The sequence below is a fragment of the Pholis gunnellus genome (assembly GCF_910591455.1).
Source record: "Pholis gunnellus genome assembly, chromosome: 18".
Classification (NCBI taxonomy): domain Eukaryota; kingdom Metazoa; phylum Chordata; class Actinopteri; order Perciformes; family Pholidae; genus Pholis; species Pholis gunnellus.
Window position 1 is genome coordinate 19,145,520 of NC_136545.1, and position 23,512 is coordinate 19,169,031.

At 41.8% G+C, this 23,512-nt stretch overlaps 1 protein-coding gene across 1 annotated transcript in view; it reads right to left on the reverse strand.

Annotated features, from left to right (window-relative positions):
* Positions 1-3,392: 3,392 nt before the first annotated feature.
* The window catches only part of pde8b (phosphodiesterase 8B), a gene marked incomplete at both ends in the record, with an annotated part of 34,911 nt that continues 14,791 nt past the window's right edge, over positions 3,393-23,512 (reverse strand). Inside the window, 20 exons of the mRNA XM_079179677.1 lie at positions 3,393-3,502; positions 5,450-5,579; positions 5,790-5,957; positions 6,103-6,241; positions 6,344-6,561; positions 6,665-6,863; positions 8,428-8,557; positions 9,514-9,559; positions 11,766-11,930; positions 13,330-13,406; positions 14,086-14,163; positions 14,844-14,895; positions 17,566-17,620; positions 17,709-17,797; positions 17,886-18,026; positions 18,415-18,493; positions 18,634-18,722; positions 19,001-19,058; positions 19,526-19,585; positions 22,418-22,608. Of these exons, the coding sequence (XP_079035803.1) occupies positions 3,393-3,502; positions 5,450-5,579; positions 5,790-5,957; positions 6,103-6,241; positions 6,344-6,561; positions 6,665-6,863; positions 8,428-8,557; positions 9,514-9,559; positions 11,766-11,930; positions 13,330-13,406; positions 14,086-14,163; positions 14,844-14,895; positions 17,566-17,620; positions 17,709-17,797; positions 17,886-18,026; positions 18,415-18,493; positions 18,634-18,722; positions 19,001-19,058; positions 19,526-19,585; positions 22,418-22,608 (2,274 nt within the window). The remainder of the gene's footprint in view (positions 3,503-5,449; positions 5,580-5,789; positions 5,958-6,102; positions 6,242-6,343; positions 6,562-6,664; positions 6,864-8,427; positions 8,558-9,513; positions 9,560-11,765; positions 11,931-13,329; positions 13,407-14,085; positions 14,164-14,843; positions 14,896-17,565; positions 17,621-17,708; positions 17,798-17,885; positions 18,027-18,414; positions 18,494-18,633; positions 18,723-19,000; positions 19,059-19,525; positions 19,586-22,417; positions 22,609-23,512) is intronic.

Below are 23,512 nucleotides of genomic sequence, written 5' to 3' on the forward strand. Positions count from 1 at the left end.
TCACATAAAAACAAATTGTTGTCATATTTGTATGTAATGTGTGGAGTCAGACGTCTCGTACAGGACATTCCCTGTTATGACTCAAATGCTTAGCAGGTATGTTATTGGCTGCCAGGCAAGCGTTAGCTAGGCTGCCGGTTAGCTTAGCATAGAGACTGGAAACATGGGGAAACGGCTACGCTACCGTCACATCTAAAACGCACTAATTAATATCTTGAGTCCGGCACATTCCTCCAGTAAAACCTCAACTTAGAGCTGGAGGCAACCGAAGAGTTCAAAGCTGCGTTAATAACTCCGACATTCAAAGTCTTGTGTTTTGTTGAGCCTTTCATACACGGTTACTGCTTTCTGCACACAAAGAGAGGAAACAGACAAGTTATATTCATTAAAGAAAGTTTATTTGATTAAAAAAAGAAAAGACAAACTCATTTAATACAATGAATCACTTTATTCAAACTAATGATTTAGTTTTTTTTGGGTGATGACGTCGTTAAACGACATTTGGTGCAGCCCGGGCCGCACTTGTAGTTTTCATCTCTCCGGTTAAACAAAGAATACATAAAGTTGTAATTGGTCTTATATTTACCGGACAGACATCAGAGCTGCTGATCTTCTGATCGAATTCTTTAAATCAGAAAGAAAATAAGTGTTTATCCCCAAATCTCAAACTACTCCTTGAACTTAGTCGCTGCCGTTCAGGCAGCAACAAGCGCTTCGATCGTCTCTCACGATACATTTCTGTATTTGACAAACATTAAAATAAGACATCAAGAGCGAACTCTTCAAACACACTCATGGAAAGATTTATACACTTTATTCATGTGGCAGTAAAATCCCTCAAAACACACATTACAGTTCTCATGGCCGATGATTGTTTTTTGTTCTTTGAAAAATAATTCACTCTAATTATTGTTCTGTTTTATAACTGATAGAAAACAACACAGTGAGAGGAAGTAGGAATCGCTCCGTGATGAAGGCTCATCGTTACACAACAAGCAGTTCGACCGCGTGGCTGTCGTCTCGTCTGAGTGATGTCATCGCTCCACCGACGCTCACAGGAAATAATAAAGGCGTGTGAATCTGAAATCATTACATCTTCATTGTCGACGAGCAAAAATATCTCATGAGCAGTGATGACACATTAAGGGGCGGAGCCACATTTTCAAGTCACTTTAAAAAAAAGAATTTGAATTTTGGAAATCAAACAAAGCAAATGATGTAAAATGCAGAGAAAAAATGATACATTTGGTGAGTATTTACAAGAACAGCAGGTACATTAGGTAGTTTTTTTTACAGTGTATTGCAACAATAGCAGACCTAAACACTGACATGACACGATTAAGGCGTTGATTAAGACCTTGGTCATCAATGACTTCATATCGTTATGAATACGTTGAACGTGGACGCGACCAGTTCAGTCTCTTTTAAAGTGAACTGAAACAACAACTGATAAACCAAAAGTGGAGTTCACATCTCATCCAACTTCCCCTGATTCAGTTTCTGTCTTTAAAAATCCTCATAATTAAAACAGAAAAGATCAAATGTCGGGACAGAACTGTTAACACTGACTCTCCACGTCGACTCAAAGCCGCAGCACAGACCATAAAGCAACATATCCGAGGTCATTTATATATATTTGAAATATCTAAAACATGTATGGCTTTTCTTTAGAGGAGGAACTATTTCAACCACAAATACTTCTGTTTGTGTAAAGATGACCAAAGGATAAGGCACCAGTAGAGAGAGTCTGTGCCTTTGGTTAATGTTCTGTAATCTCGGGACTAGAGCCGGTAATACTTAATAATTACAATTCTCTATTTTGATTTCTAAACCAATTTTCATTTTAAAATATCAAAGGTTTCAATGTGCTGCAAGCAATAGTGTTTCCAATACGGTCTCTTGAGCTTTCATATGTTGAAATTGAATAAAAGTGCTTTAAAAGATGTGTGAACTCAGAGGTAATACTGGTTCAATCCTCAAATATTAAAGCCGAATCATCATAATCTCTATTCCCAGTCACAGCGGGGCAATAACGGACACGACAACAGATTCACCGTGAGATGCACCACCACTGCAACGGCCTCACGTAGCCACCAGAGGGCAGAGGCATCACGCAGACCTCATGACCTCTCGGCCTTTTGTCTCATTTCTCTTGAATCCAAATAATCTGATCATCATGTGCAGGACTGGATTCCTCCCAAAACAGAGCCGAATGACCGCGAGGTGAAATTGCAGTTGCAGGATTTTGAGAAAACAGTAAATCGGTCGAACAAAAACCATGCGAGTACCCGGAGCTGATTAGTGTTAGAAGCTGCAGTTTTTTTTATTTTCTATTTTACAAGCTGGATCCAAACAGGTCGCTGTGAGGTCCAACACGGCTACTCGCTACTTTGGCCTCTGCAGGATGTGTGCACCGTACAACAGTCACAGAGCTCATACTCCGATTAGTTTCTTCCTCTCGTTTGAGTGCAAACGTCTACAGTTAGTGTCACAAAGCTATGTGTGTGTGTGTGTGTGTGTGTGTGTGTATCGCAGCTGAACCGGTGACACAGTGCAATTCTGTTCCTCGAATTTGTTCTGACAGAGATGTTAAGGAAAGGACGACGATGCTGTTACGTAGCTACATGATCTTTTAAATCCAGCATCCAGACGTCTCCGCTCTGTATATACGAGGCCGGACGTTTAGAAACCCTGTGTGCACGGCTGGTTCTCTCTGTCTGATTGGACCACAGTCTCTCTATCACAGCTCATAACACTGAGTTATTCCAGCTGAGCAACTTCACAAGTTGGCAATTTTAAAAAGCAACAAGCTTTGGTCACCATCTCATTCACCAGTTGTTGTTTTTTGTTACAGCAACAGAAAGACTAAAAGTGAAAAGATTTGTTTTTGACGAAGATTAAAAACTGTGAAAAGAGGATGCTGGAAATGTCTTGATTAGCTAAAGTGCAGGTTTGTGGTGTGTTACACTGTGTGGTACAGATTGTCAGGTGATCGGCGAGGTCCTCACAGCTTCATGGAGGTGCTGTCAGGAGTTCTCAGCAGGGCCACGGAGTCCACGGGGGCCCCTCAAACGACAACCTGTTCTCCGATGGCAGAACACCACCTCCGCCGAGAACCACGCAAGAGAAGAGGCTGTGATTTGAGATTAAGGAACGGCGTCTCAGTGTTTCGTCAAGTCAGTGAAGTCTGATCGCCCAGCCTGGGGGCCCGTGAACGTGTCGGGGGGAGGAGGGGGGTCAAATCACAGCTGAAGAGACTAATTGTTCCACCGCAGGGCTGCATTCACTGTCCCACCCTGCTCAGAGTGATGGAGGCGATGAGAAGGAGGAGGAGGAGGAGGAGGAGGAGGAGGAGGAGGAGGAGGAGGAGGAGGAGGAGGAGGAGGAGGCGGTCAGGAAGGATGTGGAGGACGCAGGCTCTTGCACTTCATCTCGTCCAAGCCCTTCCAGTACTTGTAGTTCTCCGACAGGTGTTCCATGAGACCAGGCAGGCTGGCGAAGGCTGAGGGGGGGGGGCACAGAGAAGTTCAGGTCGGGTTGAAGAAAAAGCAAACATGGGCACAGATTTCATAATCACACGACCACATGTGCTGTAATCATTCCTCCTCTTCATGCAGCCCCTGTTCTTTGCAAACATGTGTTTATAGTTCGGCTAAAGTAGAGTTTGACTTCTTTAGAATTAATGTCTAAATACTTAGATTAGTTTATCTTTGATTACATTTGTAATTGCCCATTTAATCGATAAAGTTTATGTTTCTGAAATGTAAAAAAAGGGGGAAAAATGATCCAATTTGACCCAAATTATTTAGATTATCAAACTGAGAAGCTGCAACTGTGTTTGCAAAAGTATTATTAATAGTTCCTGTTTCATTTTCTTCTATCGACTGATCGTTTCAGCTCTAGACTTTTGTACCAAAATCATTGTAACTCTGGAAAACGCCCTCTTGATTTGACTAACAGACTTCTGAAGCCTCATATTAATCTCTGCTGAACTTTCTTTGCACAGCGTTTGTGACCAGCATCTCTTACATCACGTCATGAGGGAGGTCTCTTCAGGGCCGGCATGAACCGCAGGAACAATTACAGCCACCAATGAACTCTCTCAGCGCACATATTAGAACACAAAAACATGTGCAACTCTCCTTCAAAGCTTCAGACATAAACACGAGCTGACACGCCACACCTGCTACCAGACACTTCCTGTTTTCATTCCACATGAGCTGTTAGGAAGATGTATGTGTGTGTGTGTGTGTGTGTGTGTGTGTGTGTGTGGGGTACAGTGGTTAATGTTATGTACACTCTGCAATGTTTTCTCCCACATTAAAGGACTCATTGGGTGAAACGGTCTCTCTGAGTCTCTCCCCGTGTTGTTTACGTCCTTGTTTCCGGCTCGTTGATGACCCACAATGCCTCTCTGGAACTAACCGTGACCCCGGCGGTGACCCCGGTGAATTGAAAGCGACTGCTCTTCCTCTCCATTAACCGAGTGATCGTGAACCCCCATCCCCTCTACTATTTTTTCCCAACCCCCCCCCCCCTCGCTGTTTCTCTCTCCGTCCCGCTGGCATTTGGAATCTTTCCGTGACATCAGAGCGGCGTTGACAGTAAACAAGTTCCCTCTTGGGGAGACTAAACTAAAAGGGAAATTCAGTGGGAATGGGGAGCAGATAAGCACCGTGCGCTCCCTTTTCCTGTGATTTGCTATCCCTGCAATCTGCCGAGAGAAATTAAGAAATCGTCGGGGGAAGTAGAGGAGGGCAGGGGTGAGGAGCTCAGTGTGTGAGGTTCTGTTTCATCCTGGTAGTCGATTTGTTTCACTGATTTTCTTTTGAACAGCTGAACAAATCAGAACCGTACCAGGCTGGATCTGTTTCTGCTAAAGTCACAACTGAAATGGAAAGCCAATTAGAGGACACTGGGAGTCTAAAAACAAAACAAACAAAGAGGTCTATTTACGAGCTTTTACTTCAGCTGCATCTTGATGCGGCCGAAAGCTCCCAAAACAGCTTGCAAGTCGAATTTTCAACTTCAGATTTATTTTTCTAACCAAAGTTTTCAAAGTTTCCAGAATGAACGTTCATGCTCGACCTCGCAACTTAACTGTGGAGGAGCTACGAAAAATTCACTAACTAGAGCAAAAAACAGCTCGAGACAATTATCAAAGTCAAGTTTTAGCACACCAAACAATGTTAATCCGGTGGACTTAAGACCAGACAAACAACCAGAGTGAAAGGCAGGTGAGGAAGCGACACCAAGCCAATTATTTTACATACTTCAGTCCTTTAAACATTTAAGCTTGTGAAGTGTGTGACTCAAACTATGGCTTGTGGCCACACAATCAGACTCCAGAGTAAATATATACAGGGCTCTGCTTTAGGAACTGAAGTGGAAAAAGGAACAGAAATACAGTGCGAGCCTTCACGCGCACGGAAGAAAACATAGTTCTTACCATCCCAGGCGTCAAACATGTCAGTGATGAAATAGTCTATGAAGGAGATCTGAGATTTGGGAACGCTGCAGGTGTTCCTGTCAAACACCGGCATCACCACCGGCAGCCCTTGTGCCTTCTCCTCATCCGTCTGCAGGGGCGAACACATAAGAGATCACAATCAAGCACTCGCACACGCCAGGAACGTGAGAGGCCATAAATGAGACCATGCAAAGTTAGATGATGAAATTAAACCCCAGAATGCTTTGCCTCCCTTTATTGATGCACCTCATGTTCTCAGCTTTTTAAATGCATTCTTCTATTAAACTGAGCTGCGTTCGTGCTGTTCTCTCCCACACACCTGTGCAAAGTACTCCTCAGAGATGCGTCCAGCCCACTCGATGCAGAGCTCCAGCGGTCTGCAGGGGTTTGCCACATCTGCACACTTGATCAACATCCTCTTTATCAGCAGACGGTTCTCCGGAGAGTTCCTGATGTTGGCCTGACCCTCACAGTCGCTGTTCACGCTCTGCAGGAGAGACGCAAAACACATCACGCATCTGCACTATACGTGACAATTTTATGAATTTTATTCGACACGACTTTCTTTGATATAGCGAACGACCGACCTGACGTGCTGAATCTTAAAGCTGTAACAAACTAAGCACACTTACACTCGTGCTGGTCTCCTCTATGGCGGCCATTGGCTTGTTGATGCTGTTGACGAACTTGCTGACGTGCTCAAAGTGTCTCGTCATCTCTGTCGCCAGCACCATGTCTATGATTGCCTGTCGCAGTGTTCGAAACTGATTCCTGTCAGCGGTGAAGGGGCGGAGAGGATAGGAGTAAAGATCTGGATCCGTCTCACACGAATACGAGGACGATAATGTCACACAAAGCATCCGCTATACCGACCTGTCCGTGTTCTTGAAGATGTTGCTCTTGCTGTCGCGGACGGTGAGCTGGAAGGCGAGGGCCGCGTGGTGGCTCTCCAGCACGGCCGTGTCGTTGTAGAGGATCGCCAGTTCGCTCCCGGCGTTACACAGGAAGGAGTTGGTCCTGCCCGGGTGGTCCACGTCGTGCACCGTGGCCGCTATCAGAGCGGCCACCTCGTCCAGCTGGTCCAGACTGGTCTGAATGAAACAGCAGAGACACAGAGGGATGTCACTACTAGACTGCACTGCACAGACACCGTTAATGGTCATAAATGAAGCTGTAAGGTGCTGCGGGTGGTACCTTGACTCTCTCTTTGCGGAGGAAGTAGGCAGTGGCGTGCAGCACGTCTGCGGCGTGCGTGGAGTTGTGGTAGGAGTTGGAGGAGTGGTAGCTGGCCTCGATGAGCTGCAGCCAGGAGCGCAGCGTGGCGTCCGAGCACTTCAGGAACTCGCACACGCCGAAACTCGTGAAGATCTTCAGCCCGAGGTAGGTCAGCGGTCTGCAGAGGATCCGGACAAAAGACTTCACCCACTACTTCTGTGTCCTACTCTTTGTTGTCCCTTCTTTCTGCATTCTCACACGTTTTAGCACATTTATAACTGTTGAATGTCTTCATCCTCTGCCTGAATCAATTGCATCATTAATTATCATCCAGTGAGTTGTGCTCTGGTTTAGAAAAATGTGGACTTTCTGTGGGTGGAATTTGATTTCTTGCCAAAGAGTTTGATAAGAAGTATTTATGGTTAAATAAAAACAAACAAAAAAAACATCATGATCTTTTTTTTTTTTTTACTTTTTTCCGGTTAAATAAAATAAAATAAAATAAAAGAAACATCATGATCTTTTTTTTTTTTTTTTGGGTGGATTTTTTTTTTTTTTTTTTAAACTTTTTTCCGGTTAAATAAAAACAAACAAAAAAAACATCATGATCTTTTTTTTTTTTTTTACTTTTTTCCGGTTAAATAAAATAAAATAAAATAAAAAAAACATCATGATCTTTTTTTTTTTTTTTTGGGTGGATTTATTTTTTTTTTTTTGCTGTCAGGAATGGGCTTCCATACTTACTTGGTGCTCTAGTGAGTATTTATATGTGGGATGGAGTCAGAATGAACTACAGTGTGTTCATCGTGGTGAAGGAACAGTAAAACCTCATTTAAAACAGTAAAACCTCATTTTTTTTGGGTGGATTTCTTTTTTTTTTTTTAACTTTTTTCCGGTTCAATAAAAACAAACAAAAAAAACATCATGATCTTTTTTTTTTTTTTTACTTTTTTCCGGTTAAATAAAATAAAAACAAACAAAAAAAACATCATGATTTTTTATTTTTTTTCCTTTTTCTGGTTAAATAAAATAAAAACAAACAAAAAAAACATCATGATCTTTTTTTTTTTTTTTTACTTTTTTCCGGTTAAATAAAATAAAATAAAATAAAAAAAACATCATGATCTTTTTTTTTTTTTTTTTGGGTGGATTTCTTTTTTTTTTTTTGCTTGCGAGAATGGGCTTCCATACTTACTTGGTGCTCTAGTGAGTATTTATATGTGGGATGGAGTCAGAATGAACTACAGTGTTTTCATCGTGGTGAAGGAACAGTAAAACCTCATTGATGTTTTTAATGGAGTCTGTGGTTCAAAGGACGAAGATATATCCGGTTTTGGAATTTGATTTCTTGCCAAAGAGTTTGATAAGAAGTATTTATGCTAAGCTAAGCTAGGTGGCTGAAGCTTCTTATTTACCCTAACGACATGAGAATGGTATCGATCTTCTCAAGACAGTAGGGCGAGACGATAATTAAATATGGGATTTATTGTCTTTCGATGGAATCATATATCGAGCACACACTAACTCAAATCTCTCAGAAAATCGGATGTGAAATATTTCGAGGAATCATGTGACGAGGTTGAAGGTAGGGCGACATCACCTGCTAGTTTTGAGGATGTTAAAGAAGTGTTATGTAACAATAAATTAAGTAACCGCTGGAGTGATTAACTCAATAAAATGATATACAAACAAGCAATATACCGCCCTCTCTGAACCTAATCATTCGTCCACCGTCGTCGTACCTCTTGTGCGTAGCCGCCTCCAGCTCCAGGATGTTGAACTCCCAGCACTCCTCATCGTTCAGCATCTCGGCGATGGGCGGAGGGACGTCATTCAGAGTGACTGGGATGGCCAGCTGGCTCTGGCTCATATCTAGCAGATAGACAGACACGTGAACACACACACACACACACACAGTTTAAGGTGATTTGACCATAAAAGGGGCAAACCGAGAGGGAGCCGTGTGGGATCTGACGAGTGAATAACGAATGGCTTTGCCAATCTTGGCTCTCGAACATCTGTAATATCTCTATACATGTGCTGGCTGAGCGTCTCACTTTGTAGAGCGATGGCGCGTGATGAGATTGTTTAAAGAGTCGTATGAGAGCAGAAGTCGCTGCCGCTCTGAGATAAGCATACCGTTTCCACTTTAACGAAAGAGAAGATCATTTCTCCAAAAGCAGACTCTTGATTTAGATTCTTCTCTCAGTTAAGTGCTCTTGTGACTGTAATCATTATGATGGGGTTACGCAATGAACTCCGATGGAAGGATCCACACTCTTCAAGAACATTCATCACGACAGTAACCACTAAATGAATAATATTTATTCATTAGATTCTCTCAAGGCGGCAGATCACGTTACATAATCCCGTGATAATGGCGGCCGCAGGCTAAAACGTCTGTTCTCTTTTCTTAACTCATGAACATTAAAACTCTTGGTTCTCTTGTAGAGAGTGAGCCTGTAGGTCAGTATCAGAGCGCTGCCGATGTATCGAGACGTTTTTGCAGAGAGTTAGATGAGAAGATCGATGCCACTCTCATATATGAGCGTTAAACATGAATCTGGAGTTGGGAGTCGATTATCTTAGCTTAGCATAAAGACTGGAAGCAGGGGGAAACAGCTAGCCACTGGCCAAAGCCACTGGCCACTAGTCGCACTAGTGCTATGTTCCCATTAACGCATTGTGAGAGTATATCAGTTGCACAGTGAGTGGAACGTACTGTGGGTTTGCAGGGCCTTTAAGAGGTTATTATATTGTATCACTGCTGTTATCATATTGTATTATATCAATATCTCTGATAATTCACTGGTTCTTTTAAAACGTACTTTTGCAGAAGACGTATTCATTCCCAGAGAGTCTCCGCAGCCCATCCTGAGAGAAAAACAAAAATAAGAAATGGGTTGATTCATTGAAGGAAAACATTGATTGTTCTTTGGTTCATTAAAAGCTTTAACTCCATTTACTCTATAAATCTGAAGAACACAAATCTTAAGTAATGGGAAGACAGGACTCTGAATTTATTGTGAAAACAACAATGTGTTCGTGTCTCTCAGCTCCAAGCCAATTTCTTTCTTCTGAAAACATAAATCTTTATCTTTATATTATTATTTGTATTTGTTTAAAGGCTCAGTCACTTCCTAAATAAACTGGCCACTGACGTTTTTATCCAACGTTACCCACACAGGGAGAAATCGTACATCTGTTGGGGACTATTTTCTGCTGCAGATGAACACTTACTTATGGAAGCCCATTCCCGGAGCAAAAAAAAAAAAAGAAATCCACCCAAAAAAAAAAAAAAAAGATTATGATGTTTTTTTATTTTATTTTATTTAACTGGAAAAAAGTAAAAAAAAAAAAAAAAGATCATGATGTTTTTAATTTTTTTTAAATTTGATTTAACCGGAAAAAAGTAAAAAAAAAAAAAGCTCATGATGTTTTTTTTTCTTTATTTTATTTTATTTAACCGGAAAAAAGTAAAAAAAATAAATAAAATAGTTTTTTTTTTCACCCCCCCCCCTAAAAAAAACATCATGATCATTTATTTAGTTTTTTTTACTTTTTTCCGGTTAAATAAAAACAAACAAAAAAAACAAAAAAACATCATGATCATTATTTTTTTAAAACTTTTTTCCGGTTAAATAAAAACAAACAAAAAAAAACAAAAAAACATCATGATCTTTTTTTTTTTTTTTTTACTTTTTTCCGGTTAAATAAAATAAAATAAAATAAAAAAAAGATCATGATGTTTTTAATTTTTTTTTAATTTTATTTAACCGGAAAAAAGTAAAAAAAAAAAAAAGCTCATGATGTTTTTAATTTTTTTTTAATTTTATTTAACCGGAAAAAAGTAAAAAAATAAAAATGCTCATGATGTTTTTTTTTCTTTATTTTATTTTATTTAACCGGAAAAAAGTAAAAAAAAAAATAAAATAGAGATTAGAAGTGCGCATGCGCTTCAGTGACGATCTCCTCACAGGTCCCTTCATCCCTTCGCCAGTCTTTCCATGAAAACAACATGCAATTCTACATAAGGTAACTATTACTGGTGACTTTTGTAAATGTTAGATGTTATATATCATTATAAAGTCTTTTAATCTTTTATATCATTATAAAGTCTTTTAATCAGTCCACTGTTGCAGCTAAACACATTACAAGTAGCTTTTACAATAATATATTTTAACTCTCGAAGGGACCTGTGAGGAGATCGTCACTGAAGCGCATGCGCACTTCTAATCTCTATTTTTTTTTCACCCCCCCCCCTAAAAAAAACAAAAAAACATCATGATAATTTTTTTTTTTTTACTTTTTTCCGGTTAAATAAAAACAAACAAAAAAACAAAAAAACATCATGATCTTTTTTTTTTTTTAAACTTTTTTCCGGTTAAATAAAAACAAACAAAAAAAACTAAAAAACATCATGATCTTTTTTTTTTTTTTACTTTTTTCCGGTTAAATAAAATAAAATAAAAAAAACATCATGATCTTTTTTTTTGTTGTTTTGGGTGGATTTCTTCTTTTTTTTTGCTGGCGGGAATGGGCTTCCATACTTACTTGGTGCTCTAGTGAGTATTTATATGTGGGATGGAGTCAGAATGAACTACAGTGTGTTCATCGTGGTGAAGGAACAGTAAACCTCATTGATGTTTTTAATGGAGTCTGTGGTTCAAAGGACGAAGATATATCCGGTTTTGGACAATATACAAAAGTAGATACATTTTTATTTGTAGACAAAAAGAGTAGATTAAGTTTTAATCTGGTATTTGTTTCTGCAGTTGACGGATGGAGACTAACATCTGTGTGCAGTTACTCACTTCATAGTTGGTCTTATTCAACAAAATTCAGAAAATAATAAATAAACAAAGACTCTGTTGGCACTCCGAAAAAACACAGATTCGATTTTGGAAGCCAAGAACGTCTTACTCCAACAAGAATGTTCAATTTCAGACGCATGAGGTCAGAACATTTTTACAATGTGATTAAAAAAGTACTCTGAACTTCTCCTTATAAAGAGTTTCAGGCATGTATACTTATGAATGAACTCAAAAGCCTAAACTAAGTAATCTACACCGCCTCTTACACTCATGAGCCCCCCGACCAGGTCGTTGGTGTGGGGGTCGTCTTCTTTGGCGGCGAGCTGAGGCGAGTAGAGCTCCGTGGTTCTCAGGATCTCCAACACTCGATCCAGGGCCTCGGCCACCGTCACCGGACTGCTCTCCTGCGCCGCGTTGATGATGTTTATTACCTGGGAAAGAGGAAACATTTAAAACAATTTAAAATCTGTAATTTCTGCTGCTGAACAGACCCGACATACAGGCACATGGAGCCCTCTGACAGACGTGCTGTAAAACAGAGAGCTCCTTTCTTTGGGCATGTGTTCACGGAGATGTTCATGTGACGCTGGAGAAAATGTTGTCTGAGGCTAAAAAAAAGATGCTGCTCCAACACACAAGAGCATCACAGGACCTGCAGTGGGACGGGGGGGCATAATGATGTTCATTTATACGGGAAATGATCAAACCCTGATCCAGCACAGTCAGGGAGAAACAATCCTGAACCTTCTTATTTAAACGTGACACACACAGTAGGAAATGCCCCGATGTTGCAGTAACAGTGGGGACATTTATAAATCACAAGAAATCACAACAGTCCTAAGAAACCCAGCTTCCTGCTATGAATGCAGAAACAATGGGACGTTTGTTGTTTTACTGCAAATCATTTTGATTCTATTCTTAAGAAATTCATCGCGCATTAAATGAAGTTGAATACTCTTTTGTTATCGCTTTAACTTTAAATTCCCAAACACTGATTACAGACTAGGAGTCAATTAGAACGGTTGACTTTTCCTAAAGTGTTCACAAATAATTAGAAAATGTTCTGAAAGTAACCATCTCCACAGAACCATGTACTGCATCTTCTTATTGGTGATGGATTTCCATAAAGTCTGGCTACTCTGCAAGAAAGTGAGTTCACACACCAGATGGCGGCGGCCCATCAGCAGCCATGAGAGGCGAACACCTGCGTGCTGTTTGGTTCAGCGCCACTAAATAACTTCATTGTTGGTGAAAATCCAACATGAGCAACCTGATGACGGCTGGTGGAGGAATGAGCTCTGCTGAGTGACTCCGACACGGGAAGAAACATTTGTGCATTTTAATAAAAGCGCTAAAGGCAGAACGTGCCCCCTGAACACGTTGGTGTTTCTTTAGCTCTGGCGTCGTCTTCTGGTCAGCTGTTTGTTTTATATTACATCAATATGCTTTTTCAGGCATTTTGAAGATTTTCAAGATGTTTTCGCTGCTAATAATGATGAAACAACCAGATTTAAGCACAATAACAGTTGCAGATATTGACAAAACCTCACCAATCACTGGGGATGATGCAAAAAGAGGATCCATCCCCAAAAAACACTTTTGAGCACCAAAAAGTCAGAAAGAATGTTTAGGTTTTTTATTTTTACATCTCTATTCCATGAAAGAGGCGTCTTTAATTTGACTTTAATAGAGAAAAAACATGCAGAATGTTAGTTTATTGTTTTATTTATTGCCAAATTAACTAAGAACATTAAAATAATTCATCAAAATAAGTTTTCCGATGTTTTATTTTTAGTTGTGCAGGACGACTGAATGACGAGAGCGGCGTACCTTTGTGATGGGAGCCTCGATAGTCATGGAGTGAATCCTGGCGACGGAGGAATATCTTCGGTTCTGTAAACTGGGAGCTGCAATAAAAAAAATAAAAAAGATTCATGATGGTGTGACTCATTGATCGCCCGCCCCTATAGTCTATTAAGCTTATTATAATGAACTTAATTAATACTGTAATACAGAAATAGATCAAAAGATGAATAGAAAATGTTCAAAAAGGAAGAGCCAAAGAAGAAAGTACGTAGAGCAAATGTTAATATAAAAGGTGAAGAAGGACGAGAAGACAGAGGAAGAGCTCTCAGCTGAGACACCTGGAAGCAGCAGCAGAGACGAGGAGGGAGGTTCCTGATCTCATCGGCCCACGCCGTCTCCCTTCAGTCTGACTCATCTCCCCTTCCTCTCCCTCTGTGCTCCTGCTCTTACTTCTCTACTTTGTTATTATCTCAGCCGGGAGATAATGAGATGTGTGTGTGCGCATCTCTGTGTCTGTCCACGGCTAATCTCTCACACTGCTTCACCAAACTGCGTTATATTTTTGGGTGTGCACGCTCAAGGACCTCTCATGGTTGCAGATTGATATTGCCACACTCTTAAGGGCCACATGTGTGAGTGTTTGGCTATCGGCTAACGGCTAACGGAACTACCAGTGCACACACAGAGCTGACTATCTTTTCTACAGAGTGGTAAAAACTGGAGCTCCATTCATCTAAACAGAGGCTAAAATAAAGGAGAATCCATTTTGAACGGTCTTACCGTCACTACTGCGAGAGCTGATTGATCTGGCGTCGATTGAATCTTTCCTCCGGTCCCGGTGACGTAGAGAATGGCACTCTGTAGAGTGGAGAGAGGCAAGTAATGGGCATTAAATGTACAGCATGTTTAGACTGGTGGAGAGACGCGTTTATAGTGATGGAGGTGATTCCCAGCGCTCTGGAAAAATAAAAAACAGAACAAATATTTTGTCCGGTTCCAAAAAGGTATTTCTAGAATCCTGAAAGACTTTTCTTATTATCTGGAGGATAAAATATTCAGTCTGCTACTTGATAGAATAGAATTTTTGAATCAGTTTCCCGAAGTTGCAACTCTTGTCTTCTAATCCAGGTATGAATCCGCCCCTCTCACTACACCAGTGCATTAGGACAATCAGGGATGTGGTGAGGAAGAGTTAATGTCTCATGGAAAACAATAAATAATATAAATCAATAAGTAAATGTGCGCCAACAAAAACAAAACAAAAAGGAAAGTGAATAATACAATGTTTCCTTTTTAAACCAACAGATACGTTAAAGGACCAATATAAAGAATGACTTGTCTTTATGTTTAAACATATTATTAGCTGATGTGTGCCGTTATATTTCTACTGTTCTTATCAGTTTATTCTGCTCAGTTTCGGGGCTCCATAGACATGTGATGACATCATGCTATCCTATAACGATCTATAATGTTTCAGATAATGATCTACCTGTCCAATGAGGAGACTGTCAACACTACAGTGTCTGGTGGTGAGTTACCTGACTGGGAATGCTCCCCGCTGCATCGCTCCTCCTTGTTGAACTTGTGAACCTGACAGACAGAGAGAGCAGCAGCCGGTTAAAGTCGAAGGTTTTGGACGACGACCAAGAGTCACGGCTGGTTCGCCGTCACCGTGAGGAACATGAGTGGCCTGATTTCCTGTTCCTTGAAAGCAACACGCTGGCAAAGAATCGCTTCTGTTGATTAAACCCTTAATGTGAGATAAGTGAGATATCTTTTTGTCTCACCTCAACAGACTGTTTGCATTTAAAATAAATAAATCATTACCATCAGGTGTAAAAAGGCACACAATAGTTTGAATTGTTCACGGGACTTTAAAAACATTTCCCATAACGGTGAACTTCAGTGCACGTTTCTCCATGTTTGCAATAATATATTTTCATGCAGGTGAGAACCGGTACACAGGACATCCTGTTAGTCACGCTGAGGTCATGCAGGCGTGGATAAGTAGAGCCGGTTTAATCCGGCTAGAGAAGATTTTCCTCACCCGGTGACTCACCTGCACCGTTACATCTTGCTGACCGTGCACATTTATGTCAGGGTGAATGTGCACAATTTGTTCATTTTTAATAGACGGAAATCAAAAAATAATAACTTTGATACAGAGAAAGTTTTCCCTCATATGTTTGTCCATCACATTTCATTTTTCCCTCCACGTCACTCCACGTTCTCTTTTGACAGTGGCTCGCTCTCAGGTCTCCAGTGCGTCCCATGTTGAGTAAATAGGATTAGGACAGTATAAACACTACTAATGACACACAAGGTTGCCAGATTCTCTTGCTGGCTACATCTTAATGGGCTTCTTGGGCTGTGAAGCACAAACAGAGAGAACACATTTTGAATTAAGTTGACTGAAGCTGTAAATAGTTGAGATTATGACGGCCCCTTTAATTTTGAGAGAGAAAGACAAACAAAAGTGTCCGTAAACCTGCTGTAAGTCTGGAGTGCTTAGACAAACACTGCTAACCAAACAACACCATGAAATGGAAACCGTGGTCCGCGGCCAAACGTCTGGGTGGGAATAGAAGAAGTGGTTTTAAGTGCTCAGAGGAAAATGTCCTCAGCAGGGATACGGTATCAGATCAGGGTTATCCTGAGAGGACCTCTGTGGCCTCAGGTCGTCTGATGGATAATAGTGTCTCAGTGACGATGCAGTACGCGACTCACGGAAGATTTAGTTTAAAATGTCATCAAATACTAAACTTTTGTTCCCACGTTGCATCCTATGTGTGATGAGAATGCATTAAAAAAAAGGGGGACACCCTCTGATGAAACCGTGCAGTTTGACGCTGCACGAGAATGGGATCAGCCGCTGCCGTGTCCAAGGATTCCCAAATCCCAAAGCAGGAACGAATGCCATTTTGGCTTTTGGCAGGCAGACGCCAGCGGCTGACTCACCTTGTGTCCACACGATGAAGCCAAAGCTGGTCTCTGTGCAGCTTTGCCTGCAGGTATAAATAGCCCCGGCGCCTGGCTGCTGGCCCTCGCGGGCCTTAGCGGGGGATCCTGGTGCTTAGCCGTAGCTTAGCGTAGTATGACGCTATTGGCCCGGGAACCAGCCGGAGAGCGGCGGCGGCACACCTGCTTTCAGAGGTGTGCCGCTGCTCGACGGAGCTGGACGCCTGCGAGGCTGCATATCCCCGTTGGATGTATTTAAAATCGGACACTCGCAGCCCTGCAGTTCATTGAAAGAATTTATGGAACACTAACTGCCAAGCGAGAGTTTTGCAACCCGGTTAGAGACTCAATCATTGGTTTCTCTGGCAGGCTTGATTGGGCCAAGCTGTGCTGTGGCATTAGGACTGCTGATGGACCGACATTTAAATATTCCACCCGGTCATCGTAAAAAAGTGGGTTTAGAAAGTAGAACGCTTTTGTAAATGTAATTCTGTAGCAGCAGCTGCTGGTAAACTTCTAAACTAAGGATTTAACATGTAAGCCTGCAAATCAGCGTTTGGGTTTAAGATTTCTAAACTGTGAAAGTGCAGGCACTGTTTAGGCTGGATGAGTACATAAAGAGAAGGATTTACATTTCTGCCTCAGGTACCTGAATGCGTCGAAGATGAAGACTTTATTTTCCACTCTTGTGGTCAAAGCTCTTGCGTGAGTTCTTGTGAGAACATCTTCTGCTCTCAGGAGCCTCCAGATATTATTAGAGCGTAACTGAACAGCTAGTGACGACTGAAATCATCACTGAGTTCAGCGTTTCATCAGCGTTGTGCTTTGGCCACAATCAGGCGATACGATTAGTATCGTGATAGAGGGGTCACGATATATATCGTGATTTTATTAACTTAATTTGAGTAAAAACTGTCATAGTATAAAGAACAAACCACCACATGCATAAAATCGGAGTAAAGAAAGTTTACTTTTTTATGCAATTAGAATAGTGGGACCTGCATTTGCAATCATCACAGTCTCATGTGACATCGTAGCGCTAAAGAAATGGTCATATAAATACAGATACGGTCGAGAAATCTACTACTTCGAGAGGGCGCATGTACTGAGAGCTCAAACTTCTTTGCAAATTAAATAAAGTATTGTCTGAGTTAACATTTGCGTTAATATTCATTTAAAATCTCTATAATATCGTGATACTCATTATTTTCATGAACTCCAGCATTTCATCATGACCAAAAATGAAAAGAAAGGGAAAAGGCCGCTCATCTGTGTCTCACGTTAGATGGTCACATGACTCACCTGATTGTTGTTGTCAGTGTGAGGTCTCTTGATGGCCACGAAATGTCGAATCTTCCTGTTGGAAGCGAGATAAGAGTCCGTTAGTCGTTCAGACTTCTTGGAAATGCACTGTAAGCACTTCGGCCCGACTAATCTTAGCTTACCCTCCTTGACCGACGACAGGTGTTATCTTCACATGCTGCTGTACGCTGTCGCCCGACTTCTTCCTGGCGTAGTACATGCCCTGCCATTCCTTTCAGAGACGAGCAAAGCAGTCAGGCGGTGATACGGCGTCGTGTCATTTCACAGACGAGCGGATGGGAAGGATGCACGAGACTCACCTTTCCTTTTTTGATACAGGTGTTGATGGTGTCCAGCAGGTCGGCTCGGTTCTTGTCGCTCTTGGGGAGTTCGGTCAGTTCCTTCCCGATCAACTCCCCCTTGTGATATCCCATCATCCGCTCAAACGCTGGGTTCACGTACTGGGACCAAACCAGGAAAACGCAGCGTTAAAAGTCTAGTAATGTTCTACAGTTTTCTTATTGATGATACGGTCTATGAAAGGGAGGGTCCCTTCATTTATTGTCTGGGAATTTTTCATATTATTCTAGAGCAAACCAGTGTTGTTCCGTTTGTGTTCATGAATGTTGGTGAAAGTATGTATTTCCGTCAAAATGCTATTTTCCCAAGACTTTCTAAAAATCAATGAACATCCTCTGACAGGCTGGGGAAGAGGGAAGGTATGGAGTATGGTATCTAACAGATCTCGCTCCTTCTGACTCTGCATGTCTGTGCATGTATGTGCATGTATGTGCATGTCTGTGCATGTATGTGCATGTCTGTGCATGTATATGCATGTCTGTGCTTTACCTGTATTATGTGGTCCTCACTGGTGATCTCCACAGCCTCTTGACAGTGCTCCAAAGCCGTGAAGATGGAGTTACAAGCCCTGCGGATCAATAAAGCCGCATGCATCTCAGGATTAGCAACTCCAGTAGCAACACCTCCACCTTCTAATGTGTCTGTGCATGCATGCATATGACCACTACTATGACTATGAGTAAGGTGTTTGCATTTCCTCTGCCGTACCTGAGTTTGAACTGGCAGCGCACCTCTCCGTGCTCGATCTGTATGAGCTCATTATAGCAGGCCGACACACTGCTGTTCTCCACAAACCTCTGGAGGCCCAACAAGGTTAAGCGGCGTTTGAAAGGAGAAAGAGAGACGGGGAAGTGGAAACATCGAATGAGTCAGGATTTACTCAGTAGCGACCTCCTATACGTCACATTCACACCATCAAACACCGCTGACGATAAAGTGCCTCCTTCAAAAACCGGCAGCGTGCTGCTGTTCTATAGAGGCTCAATGAAAATCAGCTCCCGGAAACCAGGATGTCACATTTTACAGTCTGCTGTAAACACACATTCACAAGTGAAAGGCGAGCGGTGGGACGTACTCTGCTGAATCCGGCACAGAGGAGAGGAAGAACAGACGGCTCGTCCTGGTCAGCCGGTCTACACAATGACAAGAAAAGACTCATTAGCAGCTGCAACCACAAACACACACTTCAAAGCCTGAGATTTTACTCCTTTTGCACTATTCTTGCTTACCAAAGAGAGGGAATAAGTGTGAATATTACTATCAAATAACAAATCAATTATGAATCATTCATTTGATCTATGACCTGGCAAACATCTCTTTATCCCTTTAAAGCCCACCTGCCCGTCATAAAGAAAGAAGGTAAGGAAAACAAGCACACCCGACAACATGCTGCAGGAAGAAGAGAGAATATCGTTTCATGGAAATGTGACAACATCAAGACAACCGGTAAATAGGGAGGAGGTTTTTAAGTTTCCATTAACTCGTTTATGAGGAACTTTGTTGCTCTGAAGCAACATTTTCAGGGGCTTTGAGACATAACTGCACAAAAACACCTACAACACAGAAGGTGTTAAAGTTCAAAAGGTCAAATCAAACTCACTTTTGAGGCACAACAGCCAGAATAACGGTGTTTTCGGAGGGTTTCGTTGCACGGATCAACCTGGAATAAAAAACAGAAAGCGGATTAAAAGTCAATAAGGGCTCATCTCGTGCACACTTTGAGCTCATGACACGCTGCTCGGACTCAGGTACATCACAAACATGAGGGCATGATTTGGGGGTGATGATGTCATCGCCTCAAAAGAGGGAACAGAACGTTTCTGTGTTTTACTCAGAAACACCAAACACAACACGAGCTTCAGAGGTTCTTCAGGCCACAAAGCCAAACCGCTGGCAGGACGTACGGGGAAAGTGGAGAGAAGACAAGACATGGAGGAGGAGAGGAGGAGGAGGACGAGGAGGAGGAGGAGAGGAGAGGAGGAGGAACAGGGGGAGCAGATGACGGCAGAGAAAAATAAATGGTGATGAGGACGGACAAAACGAGAAGCAGCCAAACTGGTAATCAGGAGAGACGAATGGATCTGTTCCTGCACTGACGGAAATAATGAATCACTCGTAATAAATCACTCTGGTGGCTTTTAGTGCATCTGAGAAGAGCTCTGGATGGGTTTGTACTGTTCCCAACAATAACTACAAGTCTGCTGGAATAAATGCAGAAGTAGCTCTTAGCTAAATAATAATACATTTATTTTTATAGCAGTTTAAAAAGGTACTCAAAGGCACGTAACATGATAAAAACAGAAACAATAGAAGCAATACAATATTCAGAAAGGTATGAAGGGGTGTGAAGGGCTTTGTATGTCAAACACATGAGGATTTACAATCAGCCGAAAACTCAAACTCAAAGATATTTAAACGTGAATACAAGATCATTGCAGACATTGCAACGGTGCACAGAGGGTATTCACACAGAATTAACACAACCACGGGACACACGTTCAACACTTTGTTCAGTGGGAAACGTTCAAATGATCGAAACAAAAAACAGTCAACAAGCAGAAGAAGAATATCCAGCTTTTTAATAGTTATTTGCAATAATCAGAGATTGGTTATGATTTTAATGTCACCTCATATCCTTCAGGGAGTCAGGGAAGAGGAGGAAACATTTAACGTTTTCAAATGTGAGAAGAATATATGGTTAAATACACTTCCTCCTGCATAAATCTTCAAATAAATGCCCATAACGGGGGACAAACTCAGTACTGCATGTGTGAACTCAACTAAGACCTGGCAGGAACCAGGAAGGAACGAGGCTATTCTGCAACCAAAGAGAGGCTTCTGGAAGACGGCAGAAACAAAATGGACAAGAAAGAAAGATTCCTGCATGTGCACAACTCTGCTCTCCTCTGGGCCGCCGTCCAGCTTTACCGTCAACAAACAAACTCACCAGTTCAGACTCACTCAAGTGCCACTCTACTTCAATGGCCACTTGTGAATTGTGAGATCCGGCGTCCACCGCTTCTTCTTCTTCTCAGAGCAGAACACGGAGTTGAGCAACAGTTAGAGCAGCAGCTTTATCAGACGACAGTGAATCAAAGAGTGTAGATTCAGCCGGATAGAAGCCCGTAGTACCTCCAGTGAACACCAGGTGGTGCCAACAAGCCCTCCACTGCAGCTGTTTACAGTTCAGCTGCATGGAGAACTGGCTGAACTCTGGATTTTCTTGTTTTTTACTAGTTTTAGGTGAAAACCTCACAATCTAAGCATTGATTGTTTTAGACTGAAGTGAAGGATTTCATGCTCTTTGTTATAAGAAATGATCTGAACCCTTTGGCCTTTTTAAAACACTTTTGTTTGACGTCAAACACGAGTGTTGCAAACAGCAACAGAAGAGAAGTCTGTCCATGTGATGCTTAAACAAAGCTCCACCGGGAGCACTGGGGCTCCTTAACGAGAATTTCCATTTGATCTGTATTACTGATAGATGCTTTGGTAATAAATAGAGAATTCACAGAAATAACTTTGTGCTGTTTTAATTTAAAGGAAAAGTCACAAATTGAATTAGTGCTTTAAGAGAAAATATCATTCAGTGAAATAACGTCTATCATGTATTATTTTTGAAGCACTTTGTAAATTTGTTTTACAAAGTGCTATATGAATAAAATTAATATTATCACTATTTGTGTTGAGTGCTGTCGAGACGTATCACAACCATCTAAACCGATGAATAATAATTGTCCTAGTTATCAAATTTTGTTGCATGTTTCCAAAAATATTGGCAAAATGTGACTACACTCATCGTTATGTGGACTGCCGTTTTGAAGCCTGGAGTTCGACATTTTGGCCGTCGCCATCTTGGTTTTGGACACAAGGGGGACGGCGAAAACACCGAAAATGACATCGGTAGCAGCCTGTCAACCACCGTCATTTACTAAATGAACATCATGCTGTATTGAAGAAGACTTGAAACTAGAGATTGAGACCATAAACTCATGTTTACAATGTTTACTGAGGTAATAAATCAAGAGAGAAGTAGAGTCATTTTCTCATAGACTTCTATACAACCAGAGGAGTCGCCCCCTGGTGGACACTAGAGAGAATGCAGCTTTAACACATGAAGCATTAGCTTCACTTTTTAGAAGTGGAGGTTGACGCCTGGGGGAAACTGCTAGCTTGGCTCTATCCAATTGAAGAAAAAAAAAATAACTCTAACTAACAGATGGCAAGCTTTTCGGATGCTTATGAGACTATTTATTGGAGTACGACTGTTAGTCAGCATTAGTGAGCTTTATAGGTGCTGGAAGGCGAATTTTGTTACCTTTGGACAAAACGTGGCTAGCTGTTTCCCCCCGTTTCCAGTCTTTATGCTAAGCTAACCAACTGTAGCGTCATATTTACCATACAGACGTGAGCGCACTACGATGTCCAACAAAGATAAAATAAGAAACAACCACACAGAAGCAGCGACGGCAGACACACAGGTGAGGCTCACCGGCAAACAGCTTCGGGCTCAAAGTAGCGAGAGTGGCGTCCATCAACGACTATAATCTCGTGGTGCTTGTCCAGGAAACACTCGACGGCAGACTCGGCCGTCCGTGCGATGTTACACCTGAACCCGGCGCGGTCGCAGGCCCACCAGAAGGCATCGCTTTGGCTGTCCTCCTTGGCGAACACCAGCAGGACCTGAGGAGGCAGAAGGAAGGAATGGACGCCCGGGTGAGATGGCGCTGCTACTACGGTGATAATTACAGGATATCTATGTTAGCAGGTCCTCACTACATTTACTACTCAGACAGGACATTCTCCAGAGAAGCACACATCCAAAGAACCAGACTTCAGCTGTAACATACACTTCTGACACCGAGGTTACAGTACGACCAGGGCTACTGACACGTATGGGCCTGAATATACAGGACTGCAAAACCTCAAAATACACAGTAACTCACAAGATGAATTCACACATTTAAAAAAGGACAAAATAATAAATAATAACCGTGTTACAGTTTGCATCTTCTCTCTGAGAATGAGTGGATTTCCTCCCACAGTCACATGACATGCTCAGGGGATTTGGAGACTGGGAACTGTCCATAATTGTAAGTGTGTTCATCCATCTGCTTGTTTCCCCCTCTGATAGGCTGGCAGCTTTTTTGCTCATTGCATGCTGGGAAACACTCCAGCCCTCAACATAACCCTCGATAGAGAGAGTTAATGAAGAACACCTGGGCTTAACAGACCACATCATGCTAACGTCATGGTATCGTCTTCTCCCAGTTAAGAGTCATTCCATCAATAAAAAAAAAAAAAAACTGAGCAGCACATAATTCACAACTGAGAGCTGTTTTTCACACCGACAGACACGAAAGCCTGCAGACTCTTGTTTTTGATCCCACACTGTGTTTCGACCACAAACACACCAGCCACCTTTGGTGTGGTGGTGAGGAAATACAACACTGTAAGAGACACACACACACACACACACACACGCAGCTGGGCTGCAGCCAGAACCAACAGTACTGAGCTCTGCCTCGCAGCAGCATCACCTCCTGACTCCCTCTAAGGACAACAAAGGATAGAGTGACAGAGGGAG